Source organism: Podarcis tiliguerta, assembly GCF_965153285.1.
Source record: "Podarcis tiliguerta genome assembly, chromosome: 9".
NCBI classification, from domain to species: domain Eukaryota; kingdom Metazoa; phylum Chordata; class Lepidosauria; order Squamata; family Lacertidae; genus Podarcis; species Podarcis tiliguerta.
In genome coordinates this window covers 52092122-52105166 of record NC_139542.1, presented here as the reverse complement: position 1 = coordinate 52105166, position 13045 = coordinate 52092122, and the positions used below count along the sequence as shown (strand labels likewise).

Genomic DNA, 13045 nt, shown 5'->3' with positions numbered 1-13045 from the left:
TTGCCACAGGATAAAGCAAACCTGAAAAGCTCTAAGGTGTGGCTGGGTCTCTACATGCAGAAGAATGGGGTGGTGGAATCCTGACGTGATGGAGCGGACTGTGCCACTTCAGGCTTCAAGGGGGAAGTGGCGTTTCTGAATGCTCCATCGTGTTAAAAAAATAAAACAAAACCCCTTCAGGTTGAAAGGTTCTCAGTTAGCTTTCTCCTCGCGGTGCTAGTTTTCTCCATTCAGGGAGTTTTTATATAGAACTGTTGTTCATCCGCCTGAGGTGGTTTGCTCTATTATTCTACCACTTCTTTCTCACCTCATTCTGCTGCACATGTGGAACCGGCCTTGTAGATTGGAGGGAGGAAGGCATATATGGGCACGTAGCTATGGAGTTCAAAGTTGTCTACTACCTAGTTTATGTTCCAGATAGGAACAAATAACACTCAAAATAACTGAGTACATGGGGTGGTGCATTCAGTACCAGGGATAGGCTGCTTGGTAGCTTCCTGATGTTTTTGAACTCAAGCTCCCATCAGCTCCACCCATCTGAGATAGCTCAATTGGTAGAGCATGAGACGGTTCATCCCAGGATTGTGGGTTTGAGCCACACAGGCAAAATATTCCTTCATTGCAGGGGGTTGGACTACATCACTCTCATGGTCCCTTCCAACTCGATGATCCTCTGATCAGGAATGGTGTCAGTTGTAGTCCATAACACAGCCTGTTCTGAGGTGTAGCCCTACCACACTGGCGACTGAGTTTAGCAAGACATAAGCGAAAAATGGCAGTAGCAGGTACAGTACCACCTCAAGCTGGGATGAGGAACATGGAGGCCTGAGGCTAGAGAGGGACTCCAGAATTCTACACCACAGAGAGAGGGCGGTTTACCAAACAGCTTCCTGTCAGGATTCCCCAACCCCTTGTGAATTATCTGAGGCCTATCCAAGTACTAGGGACATGGATGGGAGGCTGCCTCGGGAACCTAGGAAGCTTTTCAGGCTCTACCAACACTGGCCTGCTTTTGTACGCCGGTCGTCCAGCAAATTATTGTGTGTACACAGTAAGGGTCAGCTTAAACGTCTGCCAAGCTGCAGCTATAATTCTGTAAGCCTTCACAGCATACTCATGGCTTCCCCATTACTCATTGGCTGCGACTGTGGACTCACAGAAAGATTCCCCACTCCTTTCCTCTCTGGGTGGGTATCATTGGGGTGGGCCAGTCTTACAAGGAGCTGTCATGACAGTTTTCTTCAGGGCTCCACCAGAAATCCAGGCAGACATCCTTCTCTACCCCCATGGTACATAAATAGCATGTTTTTGCTCTACAAGCAGCATGCAAACCCTCCTATCATAAATCATGGTGGCCGCATGTTTGATTAGTGAAAATGTTGGAGGTGGAAGCAGGGTGGGCGTTGAAGCAATGCAGGGCTGGAGAAGATGCCTTTTGCGTGTTAATGGCATTCTTGAGTTAAGAGCTCATTCAATAGTTCCCAAGCCTTAAATGCTTTCTCCGGCAACACATTTTCATCTGATAACTCTCCCGCTTGCGTTTTGCTTCTCAATTATCCCCTTAACCCAGGGAATCAAATTCTTCGCTGCCCTGGGCAGACCTTGAATTTGCAGTACACTGATGGACAAGTTAATCCTGACTCCAAATGTATTACTACGGCTTGAAAGATAAGCAGAAGTTTAATGAGTGAGAAGAGTTTAAACTATGTAGCCAGGCTTTTTGGCTTACTATCTGAGAGGGATTGAGGTTTGACAAGGAGTGACATGGAATCTGGTGTTGCTTTGCTGTGACTTGACCCCACCAACGATGGGTCACCCCTTGAGACAAAGAATTCAGAACATACTCATTGTTTTATACCCCTGTGTATAAAGCTGTTACATTAGAGATTAAAAGGCGTTGGAGTGGAAGGGAAGGAGAATCCTATGCCTCTCCCCACCCTGAAAAAAAGTTATCTGAGTCTTTCTCACATAAAGTTTCCAAATTATCTGGATTTACCTGGACTCCTCTGGGTCTCTGAATGCTGACCACCTGTTCAGGATTATGTTTTCAATGATCCTGGCACTATTCAAAGCTGTTTATGTGAAGCCTCGTGTCACTCGCTTTTAAATCTCAGGCGCAGATGAAAACATTGCTATTGGCATACCATTCTATTCAAACAACACCTTGCAGTTCACAGTTTATGCTGGTGTCCCTTTTAAACAGGAATTGGATTAGGGTTGTTAAATCTAAAGTGTTTTCAGCAACAAGCAAAGAGCCTGTCAACAGATACCAATCACTTCCAATGTTTGGTTGGAATATAAGCAAATGATGACTAAATGCAAAGTTAAAGAACGTGTGGTTCAGTTCACAGGCCAACCTCAAATACAGAGATGGTTATGATGATAAGAGAAGCCGTGCCTTTCATTGAGAAACACAAAGAGAAAATAGCTTATTTGTGGCATTCTTTTGTTAAGGATTGTACTTAAAAATACCTGTGAATGTCTCAGAGAAGCACAAGGCCACCTTGCAGAAACAAACAGTGATTAATAACTGGCATTAGTAATAACTGGAATTGATTACAACCCAGAGAATGCAAAAAGGATATATTTCCATTACTCCTGTCATTTTTACACCTGTTTTAGTTACTGCATTATTTCATTCTTACTGTGAAAGAAGGAAATAGTAAAGATTGTCTTTATTATTAATGGGTAAGAATTTCAAAAGGCATCTCTATTGAGGTTTTGGTACTTGGCAGATGTAAATAAATTTAATTGGTTGATTAATCAGTTTTTAAAAAATAACTAATCAACTGAAAATGTTTAATCAATGGAGGGGCTCTGAATTTTGGCGCCATACAGGATACCACTGAAATTTGAGACCCTAGCGTCTGCCACTGCACAATGCGTGACATAGGTTAACTATTACGGTATCTCTTACAAATGGGAGAAGGCAAATTTTGTAATCTGCTGAGCACATGCTGGGGGAAAAACACATTTGATTTTTAAAATTCATCATAAGCCAAAAAGAAGCAACAGCTTTAAATTGAACCATTCATTGACAAAAATATTAACAGTATTGCAGTAAACCTATTGCAGGTATATCCAGAATGACAATTAATTAAAATAAGGAACATTGCTATAGCCCATAAGTTGGGGGGAAAGAAAAAAATTATGCAATGGGGTACAAGTTTTCTGATTATGTTGTTTCCAATAATCTACAATAAGATGTTGAACTTTAATGAAGCTGTATTTATTTGGCTTCAGAAACACAACTCCTTGCCATAAACTGTGCCTGACACTTTTCTGTGTCTGGTAGTGGTGGCAGGGCTTAGTCTCTGTTATTCTTTATGCATCTCTCTTTCTTTTCAGGTAATTGTATTCTCCACAGCTCTCCTGACACCACTTAGCCTTTTGGAGCTGCTGTTTGCCACGGACCGTCTCCAGCCAGACATTGGCATTTGACAAGCCAAGAGTCTTATCAGAGAAGATGAGCACCAAGCCCAACTCACCAGAAAAATATCGAAACCCCTTGGCCTTCTATCCCATGAGACATTCCTGCAGAAAATGAGAGGTTCTGAAATTACTCCTGATCTTGATCTGAACATTGGGGGAATTGCTTTTATAGCTGCCAACAAGAGAAAAGTACCTACGCTAAGATAGCACTTGAAAATCTGTTCATTAGTCCGGTGACGTCAAGCCAACTTTCAGTTCTTCTCTCTGCAGTGATGCTGTGCTTAACTGAAATTCTTTCTTTCTTGCTGGCAACTACAGGGTAAAGGTTCCTCACTGTCCATATCAGTTTCATTGGAGCATCGCAGAACCACTGAAGATGACTATCAGTGCTTCCATTTCTATGCTGAACTTTTCCTTTGTTTTCTTTTATACTGAGCTTTTCCTTCCATCTTGCTTATGCAGTTGGCTGGCTTGTGATATAAGATACCCCTGGAGAAAATGTTGGGTCTGTTTGAACAGAATATGTCAGTGACAACAAAGTGTGCCTTAATGTCTTCTTCACAATCTCTAATATAGTGAGCTCTAATGTTGGGCCTCTTAAGTGAGATGAGCGCACAACCCTAGAGTCGGACACGACTGGCCCGTACGGGCAGAGGTACCTTTACCTTTACCTTAATGTTGGGCAGCTTTCATAATGGCAACCAACAGACATCACTGAGGAAAGAGGGAGGACTGGGATTGCCTATCAGTGCTTTCCAAAAAATTTTTTTTAATCTTCTATTGGTCCATTATGGAGTCACTCTCTTCAGTGGTGTCCATCTCAGTGGTGCTACACAGAAGGTAAATATCAAGCCTTTGATAGCTAAGCATACATTAATATACTACAGAATCAGCCCAGTGTGATTGGACATTTAGGGTGTTGGAAAGCTGAACACCCAAATGAGGTAGGATTGTTTCAGCACACTTGCCCCAGGCCTCTGATGTCTAAGCCGGCTTCAAGGGCTCACCTGCTGAACTTACACTGTCATACTGAGCAAAAAACTCCTGGGCCTGGGTTGTCATCTAGACACAGGGTCAGTTTATACATTCAGTAGATACATACGATAAAAGCTTCTGGACCTTCCTACTTCAACTCAGTTGCTTCCTCCAATGAAAAACCTTCCCTTCCTTTAACAAACTAGCATGTGAGAGAGAAGGGTTCAGCATAGATATCTCCCAGTCATGGCTAGTTTTCTATATGGAGTATCCCCCACAATTGCATGTATTATTGGACTTCTAGCCTGCTCCATCCCAAATGTTGAGGGTGGTCACAATATGCTAACTATTCTCCCTTAGACATTGCCACCAAATTCATTCAAACGTGAAACCTGCCACCACTGCATGCTGCAGTCAGTCTTTTCCACTTTTGGCTACTGAATGCAGAACATTTATAGAAGAAGCCACATGCAAAGAGCTTGTTAGTCCAGACCAGGGTTTATTGGATGAAATGGTTACTTAGTGTCTTCTGTTATAAAAGAACCAGATAAAAATTTGTAGCAGGTTTAACATTATAAGGCTACAGCTAATCTTTCTCTTACAGCTAGTTTTCTGGAAAAAACAATGGTAGAATAGTTTAAGATTAGGAAGGAATGCCTAGCAAATCAAGCAGAGAAACAAAATTTTCTTTTCTGAATTGCATATGAGATTTTCCTCCAGGCAGCTAGTGATTCTTTGCTGCAGTTTACAGTGTTAGAATACAGCGAGGCACTGCCTTTTCCCAGTGTAACCCAGCAAATATTTATGTGGACCACCAGTTTAGGCCTTCCCCAGTCTAGTAGATGCTGATCATCCCATTTTTAAAGCCATTTCATTTCATGGCCCTTCATGAAGGTAATCTAAATTGGGCTCTAACCCAGCTAACAAAAGGGGAACAATGGACAAAGTTTTCTTAAATGAAAAGGACACATTTTGTAGCATTTACTTATGGCAATAGACATTGGATGCACCTCGCAGGCTGCATTTGATAGACAGGTGACAAATCATATCTGTATAGCTATTTGTTTTGAAACACTTGGAGAAGAGAAAAAGAAAAAGCTGGCAGTCTCCATGGTTACCATTGCAGTTCTGCTACACTGCGTTAATAGACGTCAGTATTTTGGAGATTAAGCAGGAAAACGGGCATATGGCAGAAATGATGCATCTTGTCTTTGTCTCCTTGATGGGATTGGAAACCCAGACCAGTTTTCTGCCCGTTGGTGGCTCCCCTAAAGGCTGTTGGGAAGCCAGACCTTCATTCATTCAATGGCTGCTCCTCTCTGTTCATGATGGTTCTCGCATACAGAGGACCAAGGCTTAACTGTAGCATGGGTTTAGACTCAAGACATAAAAGTTGGGGCTTGCTTCGCAGGACCACTATGTATTGCGTGTAATGGAAAAGACCACACAATGCTTGTACAGAATTTCTGATGCCATTGTCACAAGTGAACGGGCATGAATAGCTCTCAAAATGTGGGAAATACAGATTTAGGCAGTGGGAAGAGACCCATCGGAACAAGGAGAGTCCCTGTCTTGACAAGAGATACTCCCAGTACTCTGAAAAAGTCTTGATATACAATAGCCTTTTTTTCTTTTTGTTTTTTAGGATGAGAGACGCAGTCTTCAGCGTCTTAGGAATGACAGAACGATGCCAATAATCAGGGCAAAAAGGGTTTAAGAGGCAGGTGATCTTGCATAATACAGTAACTGCTTTAGCTGCTGCAGTACAAGTCTGTATTACAGAAGTCTGCAGTTGGGGACAGCAGAAGACTGCTGCAAAGGCAAGTCCTGATCATCTGTATTTGTGTTGTGTTACTGAATCAGAGAGACACTAATCCCTGCAAACCGTCACTGGCCAAGCCAATGACTGAAGGTCCTCTTAAGCCCTTGAATGCCTTTAGGTGACTTCCCTGTCTCTCACGCGTCTTGCCACTCATTTCTAGCATCTTGATATAAAACACAACAATCAGATGAGAAAACAAGGTTTGGTTTAATCACGGGAACAAAATGAAGATGTCCCATTTAAAGAGTTGCTGTCAACATAAAAATAAATAAGTTACAGCTTAAGGAACAAGCACGGTGTTTGTTTGTTTTTAAAGTGCATTGGTGTCGGGCGCATAGTCCTCAAATCCTGGATAACACGACTGATAATTCAGTGTTTTCAAATGTTACTACAAAGAGCACTTATGCAATAGTGGAATAGCCCTCATGCCTTAGCTGGAGATACGTCTCAGCTAAAATGGAACAGTTTCATGGACTAAGACAAATAATTGGATTGGATTGAAACAATAGGAAGTTGTATTCCTGTTCAGAGCAATTAAGTGGGAACTTTACAATCCTCATGATGAGTGGAATACAGAAAAAGGTCTTATCTGGAAAGCTGCAGCATTGCATCAGATGACCAGTCTCTGAAGAATCATCAAGATGATAGTGTCTTAGAGACAGTGAGAAAAAACTTAGCTATCTAAAAATGATACTAAACAGCAGTTGTGGTACCAAAATGTCTCATCACACCATCAGAAATACAGTTAATAATGCCCCCCGCATTTTATACTGACATTTCTTTTACTGATTCAATGACATACTTGTGCTTCTAAACCAGGGGTAGGCAACCTAAGGCCCAGGGGCCGGAAGCAGCCCAATCACCTAAATCCAGCCCACGGACGGTCCAGGAATCAGCGTGTTTTTACATGAGTAGAATGTGTGCTTTTATTTAAAATGCATCTCTGGGTTATTTGTGGGGCATAGGAATTCGTTCATTCCCCCCCCCCCCAATATATATATATATATATATATATATTCCTGCCCACCACATGGTTTGAGGGTCGGTGGACTGGCCCACGGCTGAAAAAGGTTGCTGACCCCTGTTCAAAACCATGGGTTTTTTAAAAGCAGGTGGCTCCATTGAAGACTCCTAAAGAAGCCAGCCTTCCACCAAATACCAAAATATAGCTAATGGATGTAACACACAATTTGTTCCCCATCAGTAAGACTGCATTCAGAATATTTCTTCCCTGTCCTTCATTATGTAAGTATGATACAAATACCAACATGACCTAACTTCCACAGCAGAACATGAAAATATTGTCCATTTAGTCAATCAAATGCGCTTGCAACAAGAAATTCTACGCTCCACCACTTCCTCGGGGGCTTATTCAAGCTTCAACGTTACTCCTTCATTACAAAATGCTTTATGTGCATCTGAACTCTTTCTCTCGCACGATTTTCGGATGCTGAAGTACCAGCAATTAACGTTCCAAAGCTGGACCTCTAGAAATATGCACTGGGAAAGGGGAGGGAAACCCCATCCCATTTAGTTTGATCTTTCAGACAGATGTGACAGTCCTCACTTTGGCAGATAAGGCTTGCTTAAACCTTCTCTTTAGATCCTGCATGTTGGGTGACTTTGGTCTTGGAATGAGAGAGCTTCTCCTCTTCTCTGGCGTGCTGCTGGTGGTTTGTTGCTTACAGACATCTTTACAGAGGTTGTGGAAGGCATTGAAGACCTCCTTGTAATTCTCACTGACAGACACCTCATAGAAAGTGCAACCCAACATGCCAGCCAACTGAAGTCCATTTTGTGGCTCTACCTCTTTAACGTGGAGGAGATCTGCTTTGTTTGCTACAACCACCACAGGCACTCTGTTTCCTGGGTGCAGCTGCCGTATGTGCTGGTGGAAGCGACCGAGTAGTTCATAACTCTTATAGTCTGTGATTGAAAAGACTATCACAATTGCATCGGCCCAGCGAATACATTTGTTCAGTTGCTCATTACAGTCAAGGCTGTGTCCATGGACCTGGGGGAGAAAAAAAGATTAAGTAGGGGAAATATTTGGCTGCAAAGGAAAGCTTACAACGTCCATTACATGTTTATTATTGCATGTTGTCTCTAAAATTTTAATCCACATTTCCACATGTTAGTCCAGTTGCAAAAAAATAAAATAAAAAATGCTACACTCAATTATTGCAAAGTCTGCCATATTCAAGCTGTACTCTGCCTCGAGAAAAAGACTTTGTGGTGCCGTAGAATGGGAAATTAACTGGCTAGACAGTGAGTCGGGAGTGGGGAGAAAAGAACAAAGGTATGAGCTGGAAACATTTAAAGTTGGAGAACGGCCCAGTTCAAAAAGGCAAAATTTGCCCTTACTCATGCCTATACGTTCAAACTTTCCATAATATAAACTCAACTCCTAACAAATTTTAATGAGTGCAGCTGCCAGGGCTGTGACTTTTAGTTTCTTTTGCATATGTGTTTATGAAACTAAAGTTGATTAGGCTATAGCAATGAAATTTCTTTCCAGATTTCCAGTGCACTTTAGTAGAATAATAAAAATGAAGTGTTTCTCAGTTTGCCAAGGAACTGTTTTTAACACATTCGGGTTTCCCCCCCTTTCTTTTAAGAAAGGCAGGTTTCCTAAACACAATGGTTGTGTCTTCAAGTAGACAAAAGTTTAGCTGAAATTGTGGATTGTTTTCTTTTACTGTCAGGGGACGATATACAGACCATTTATCAAGGTCTGACTGTTTACAACTCTAGTTAATAGCAACAAAACAGTTTTTCAATGCAGCTAGGCTCCCAATTCAAACAGCTACGATCCTTGCACATCTGCTTGGAAGTAAAGCCCTACTGGGATTCTTATGAATCAATATATGTAACAATGAACTTCTTGAAATGTGCCAAAATCGAAGCTCCCCTTTAAAGTGGTACAAGGCACAGGAACATAACTCACCTGTACTCCAGGTGTATCTTGGACTTGAATTGCAAACAACTCTCCATCAATTTCGATCTGTCTGCTGTACAAATTACCTAGCAATAAAAATGCACTTCATTAGACAAGTTCAGAGAGGGGGTTGTATATGCACTATAAACTGACAATCATTAACCTCTGCACAATGAAAAGGGGGGAAAAACTCATTAGTGGAGATGGATCTGTGACTTGTTGAAAAAAAGTGGCATTTTTGCTACATTAGGCAGATGGTGTTTTCATCATAAGAAAGACTGGCTGTACAATCCTGCCCATGTCTACTCAAAAATTCATCCCACTGAATTCAGTGGGATGTACTCCCAGGTAAGTGTTTACAGCCTAAGCACAGCAAAGCATGGCGTATATGGGCAAAAAAACCACACAACAGAATTCTTAGTAATTGGCTACACTTACAAAACTAAAATGCTGAAGCAAACCTACATAAAAACCTCCTGGCAGAGTTAACCTTTGGAAAAAGTTAGTTGTCTAGCCCCTTTTTAAAGGGAGCACATTCCTAGCCAAACTTAAGCTCATTTAAGTTTCACTGAGTCCAAGAAGAAAGTTAAGGATGTGCTTAAAATCAGTTACACTGGAACTAGCAGGATTTCAACGTTCCACACTGGAGCATGCTGTCCTTCCTTGACAATGTGGTCACAGAACTTTTTCACTCAAATCAGCCTGCTGTTAAAAAACAACCACCCTCAAATCAATGTGTCCCAGTGGCGTAGCTTGGGGGGTGCAGGGGGGGCCGGCCGCACCGGGCGCAACATCTGGGGGGGGCGCTCGTACTAGCAGCTCTCTGCCCCCTGCTAAAATCCATGGGTTAGGGGGCGCAAATTACTTGCCTTGCCCCGGGTGCTGACAACCCACGCTACGCCACTGATGTGTCCTGCCCTCCACACACACACACACACTCCTATTTTAGCTACAGTGTCTGATTAATGGGAAGGGGGGATCATTTTCATTTTATACAAGAGACTTTAAAGGCTTTGTCACAATTGATTCTAGATCAACTATATTTGGTCTTGACACTATTGGCTCAAGCTGAGGCAAATGCATACCCCCCCCCCCAAGTGGCTACAAATGCTTATCTACAATATGTGCAAGTAGATTTAAAGTACACAGGCAGCCTGTGTAAGGGAGAGTGAAATGAATGCTAAGAAATAAATGCATTCAATATAAAACTGCATCTTCATTACAGCGAAAACAGGACATTGGAATATTGCTTTGATGGGTGTTATGGGGCACCTGTGGCCATCCAGATCTTGCTTGGACCCCAAACTCTCATCATCACCTGGAGAGCCACCTAAACACCCCCCCCCCCCAATATACTGAAAACTTAAGTTTAGTTTGGTTTATCTGCATTATAGAAGATCATTCCCACCCTCTTTGTGGTCACATGTGGTCCAGAAATTTCTTGGAAAGCCCTCATTTTGTGTGTCTGCTGTTCTTCATGAATAACAAACTACTTGGCTTTGAATTCAAGCTTATTTGCATAAATAAGTTGATTACATAAATATAGGAGTGGGAAAAGGTTATAGGACTGAAGCCACCTCCTTTAGCTTAGAACTTGTTTCATTCTAATGTGTGTGTGTGTGTAGCAGATTGGTGAATGAGGACTAAACTTCAGAAGTCAAACTATAGAAGAGGGGCTTGACACCCCAATGTGGCTGCAGTGAGAATAAAAACGGGGCAGTTCTCGCCTTGTGCTACCTAAAGTAGGTCAGTGTATAAATTCTTTTTGTCCTCTTGATAACACTTGGCCAGACACCTGGGTTTCAGCGTTGCATAGTGACTTTGCCTAGTGAAATCCCCATTGTACAGTCTAGCTTTCTGGAAGTGAGACACCAAAGGCTTCATTGAGTTTGCCGCTGGAGTCAAAATACACTGTGAATACAGCAAGGCTCATTTCTTACCTGCATTGCGTTCGTAGTCTCCAATGAACCGTTTTGTGAGAAATCTCACCACCAGGGCTGCAATTGATAATAAAAAAGGTGCAGGTTAGAAAGGAGGGAAAGCAGAAGACACAATGTCATCTGCACTTGGTGTTTAAGGGCAATAACCTTCCCCAGTTTCTGTCTGCATACCCAAAACCTCCACATACAGGACACCCGAGCAGGGAAAGCGTTTCAATAGGCTATCGGGGGAGTGCATCTTTTTCTAGAGTTACCTTTGGCTAGCAGTAGCAGCAGCCATCAAAACTTGGGATGTAGCAGTCAAGCAAATTAAAGGCTGCAATCCTAAGCATATTCTGTTGGGAAAGACATCCTACTACAGAATCCACTGCAGCTGACTCCTGAGTAACTACTTTTAAGAGTGGAACTGTGAGCAGTCATCCAGGATACACCTTTCAGTCTGAAGGAACAGACATTTAGGCACCTTCTAATATCATTCACCCCTCACAGGTTAAGGATTCACTGCTATGATGAAAGTTGCAACTACAGAAGCATCTTCAAGGGAGTGGGAATGGGTGTTATCCTTTTAATGAGGCGTCCACATGTCAGGCTTGGGCAGCAGGGGGTGTCAGAGCTTTTGTTTGGTCATTGATCTTCATCCATTCCTGATCTGGCAGCAGGTGCTTACCTAAGAGAAGAGGGATGCTGCTACCTAGCTAGCCATCGTCTCTTTCTCCCCAAATTAGAGGTGAGCGCTTTGGATCGCTGGCAGGGATGCTATCCTCATATTCAAACCATACTTTGGACCGGGCAATCAGATTGTCACAATGGCAGTAGGTTTGCTCTATCTGGACCCTCCAGGGCGTTTCTATTTCCCGCCTCGCCCTTCTGCTACAACTGGGGAAGGATTCCCCCCCCCTTGAATATTGGTATATTCATTGCGTCCTTGCAGTATGCCTATGTCCACCCCCGCCCCCCGCGCACGCCTTTCCATGTCGCCAGGATCAGCCCCGCGCGTCCCGTTCTCTTACCGGTCTTGCCCACCCCGCTGGCTCCCACCACGGCGATCTTGATGAGTCGGGGGCGGCCCGATCCGCAGCTATCTCCGCTGAGGGTGCTCCCTGCCTGGGGGTACTCGGCGATGGTCCCCATGTTCTGGATCAGGCGCATCGCAGCTGCCCTCGGGGAGGCGAGCGTCGCTGCAAGCCGAACGACGCCCAGCCGCGATGGGGACGGACTGGGAGAGAGGAGGCGCGACGGGAACCCGAACAGACGGAGAAGAAGCGCGTCTGCTCTGCGCCGCCTCCGCGCTCCGGAGCCCCTTTTCTCTGGGTTTCCGCAAGCCCCGCCTCCCGGTTCCCGGGCAAAGCTCCGCCCCGCCTCCTCCTCGCTTTGAGCAGCCAATAGGGAGCTAGGCACCACCTCTCTCCCCACCTCCTTCTCCTAGCAAAACCGCCTTCCCGCTGCGCGATCCTGAGCGCCTTGGCTCCTTAGGAAGCCGATTGCTCTGCTTCCCGGGATGGAAGAGGGCAGGCGTGCCAACTTGGATAAAATATTGTGGGGGATGACGGCCCCTCTGCTGCAAGCTGCAGCGGATTGCAAGCTCGCTCTTCTCTCTCTCTCTTTTTAAAAAAAGTTTTTTTATTCAAAATTAAAACAAGACATATTATCCAAAAACATATCATCCTTGTTTCCCCCCTATTTTTCCTCCCTCCCCCCACCCTTCCACACAAAACCCACCCACACCCACCACCGACTTCCCTCAGTTCCAGTCTTTGGTTTCTCTGAGACTGCTGTTTTCTGCATGTTACAGAGTTGTATAGATGCTCAAACGATTTAGCTGATTATTATCAATAAAAAGTTTGTGAATGTTTATTCAAAACCTGCCAAGGAGTCCAGTTCGCTTTGTTGCCTCTTCAACTACTTTGGAAAGGGTTCCCATTCATCTTTAAAGTCACA

The 13045-nt window shown here is 43.6% G+C and overlaps 2 protein-coding genes across 2 annotated transcripts in view; one reads left to right on the top strand and one right to left on the bottom strand.

Annotated features, from left to right (window-relative positions):
• SCFD2 (sec1 family domain containing 2) overlaps nucleotides 1-7221 on the top strand; it is a 146382-nt gene extending 139161 nt beyond the window's left edge. Inside the window, exon 9 of the mRNA XM_083458209.1 lies at nucleotides 3349-7221. Coding sequence (XP_083314335.1) covers nucleotides 3349-3441 — 93 coding nt within the window. The 3' untranslated portion in view covers nucleotides 3442-7221. The remainder of the gene's footprint in view (nucleotides 1-3348) is intronic.
• On the bottom strand, nucleotides 6418-12635 carry RASL11B (RAS like family 11 member B). Its single transcript, XM_083458491.1, has 4 exons — nucleotides 12118-12635; nucleotides 11108-11164; nucleotides 9177-9253; nucleotides 6418-8243 (listed from the first exon to the last, which is right to left on the bottom strand). The coding sequence occupies exons 1-4, from the start codon at nucleotides 12254-12256 to the stop codon at nucleotides 7773-7775; spliced, it is 744 nt and encodes a 247-aa protein (XP_083314617.1). The 5' UTR covers nucleotides 12257-12635; the 3' UTR covers nucleotides 6418-7772.
• Nucleotides 12636-13045: the final 410 nt, after the last annotated feature.

Bases quoted from the DNA above. Each gene is read 5' to 3' on its own strand.
- RASL11B (XM_083458491.1), bottom strand. From the start codon at position 12,256: ATGCGCCTGATCCAGAACATGGGGACCATCGCCGAGTACCCCCAGGCA. The intron at 11,165-12,117 runs GTAAGAGAACGG...TATCAATTGCAG, and splicing joins CAGCGGGGTGGGCAAGACCG to CCCTGGTGGTGAGATTTCTC. The intron at 8,244-9,176 runs GTGAGTTATGTT...TTTCTCCCCCAG, and splicing joins AAGATACACCTGGAGTACAG to GTCCATGGACACAGCCTTGA.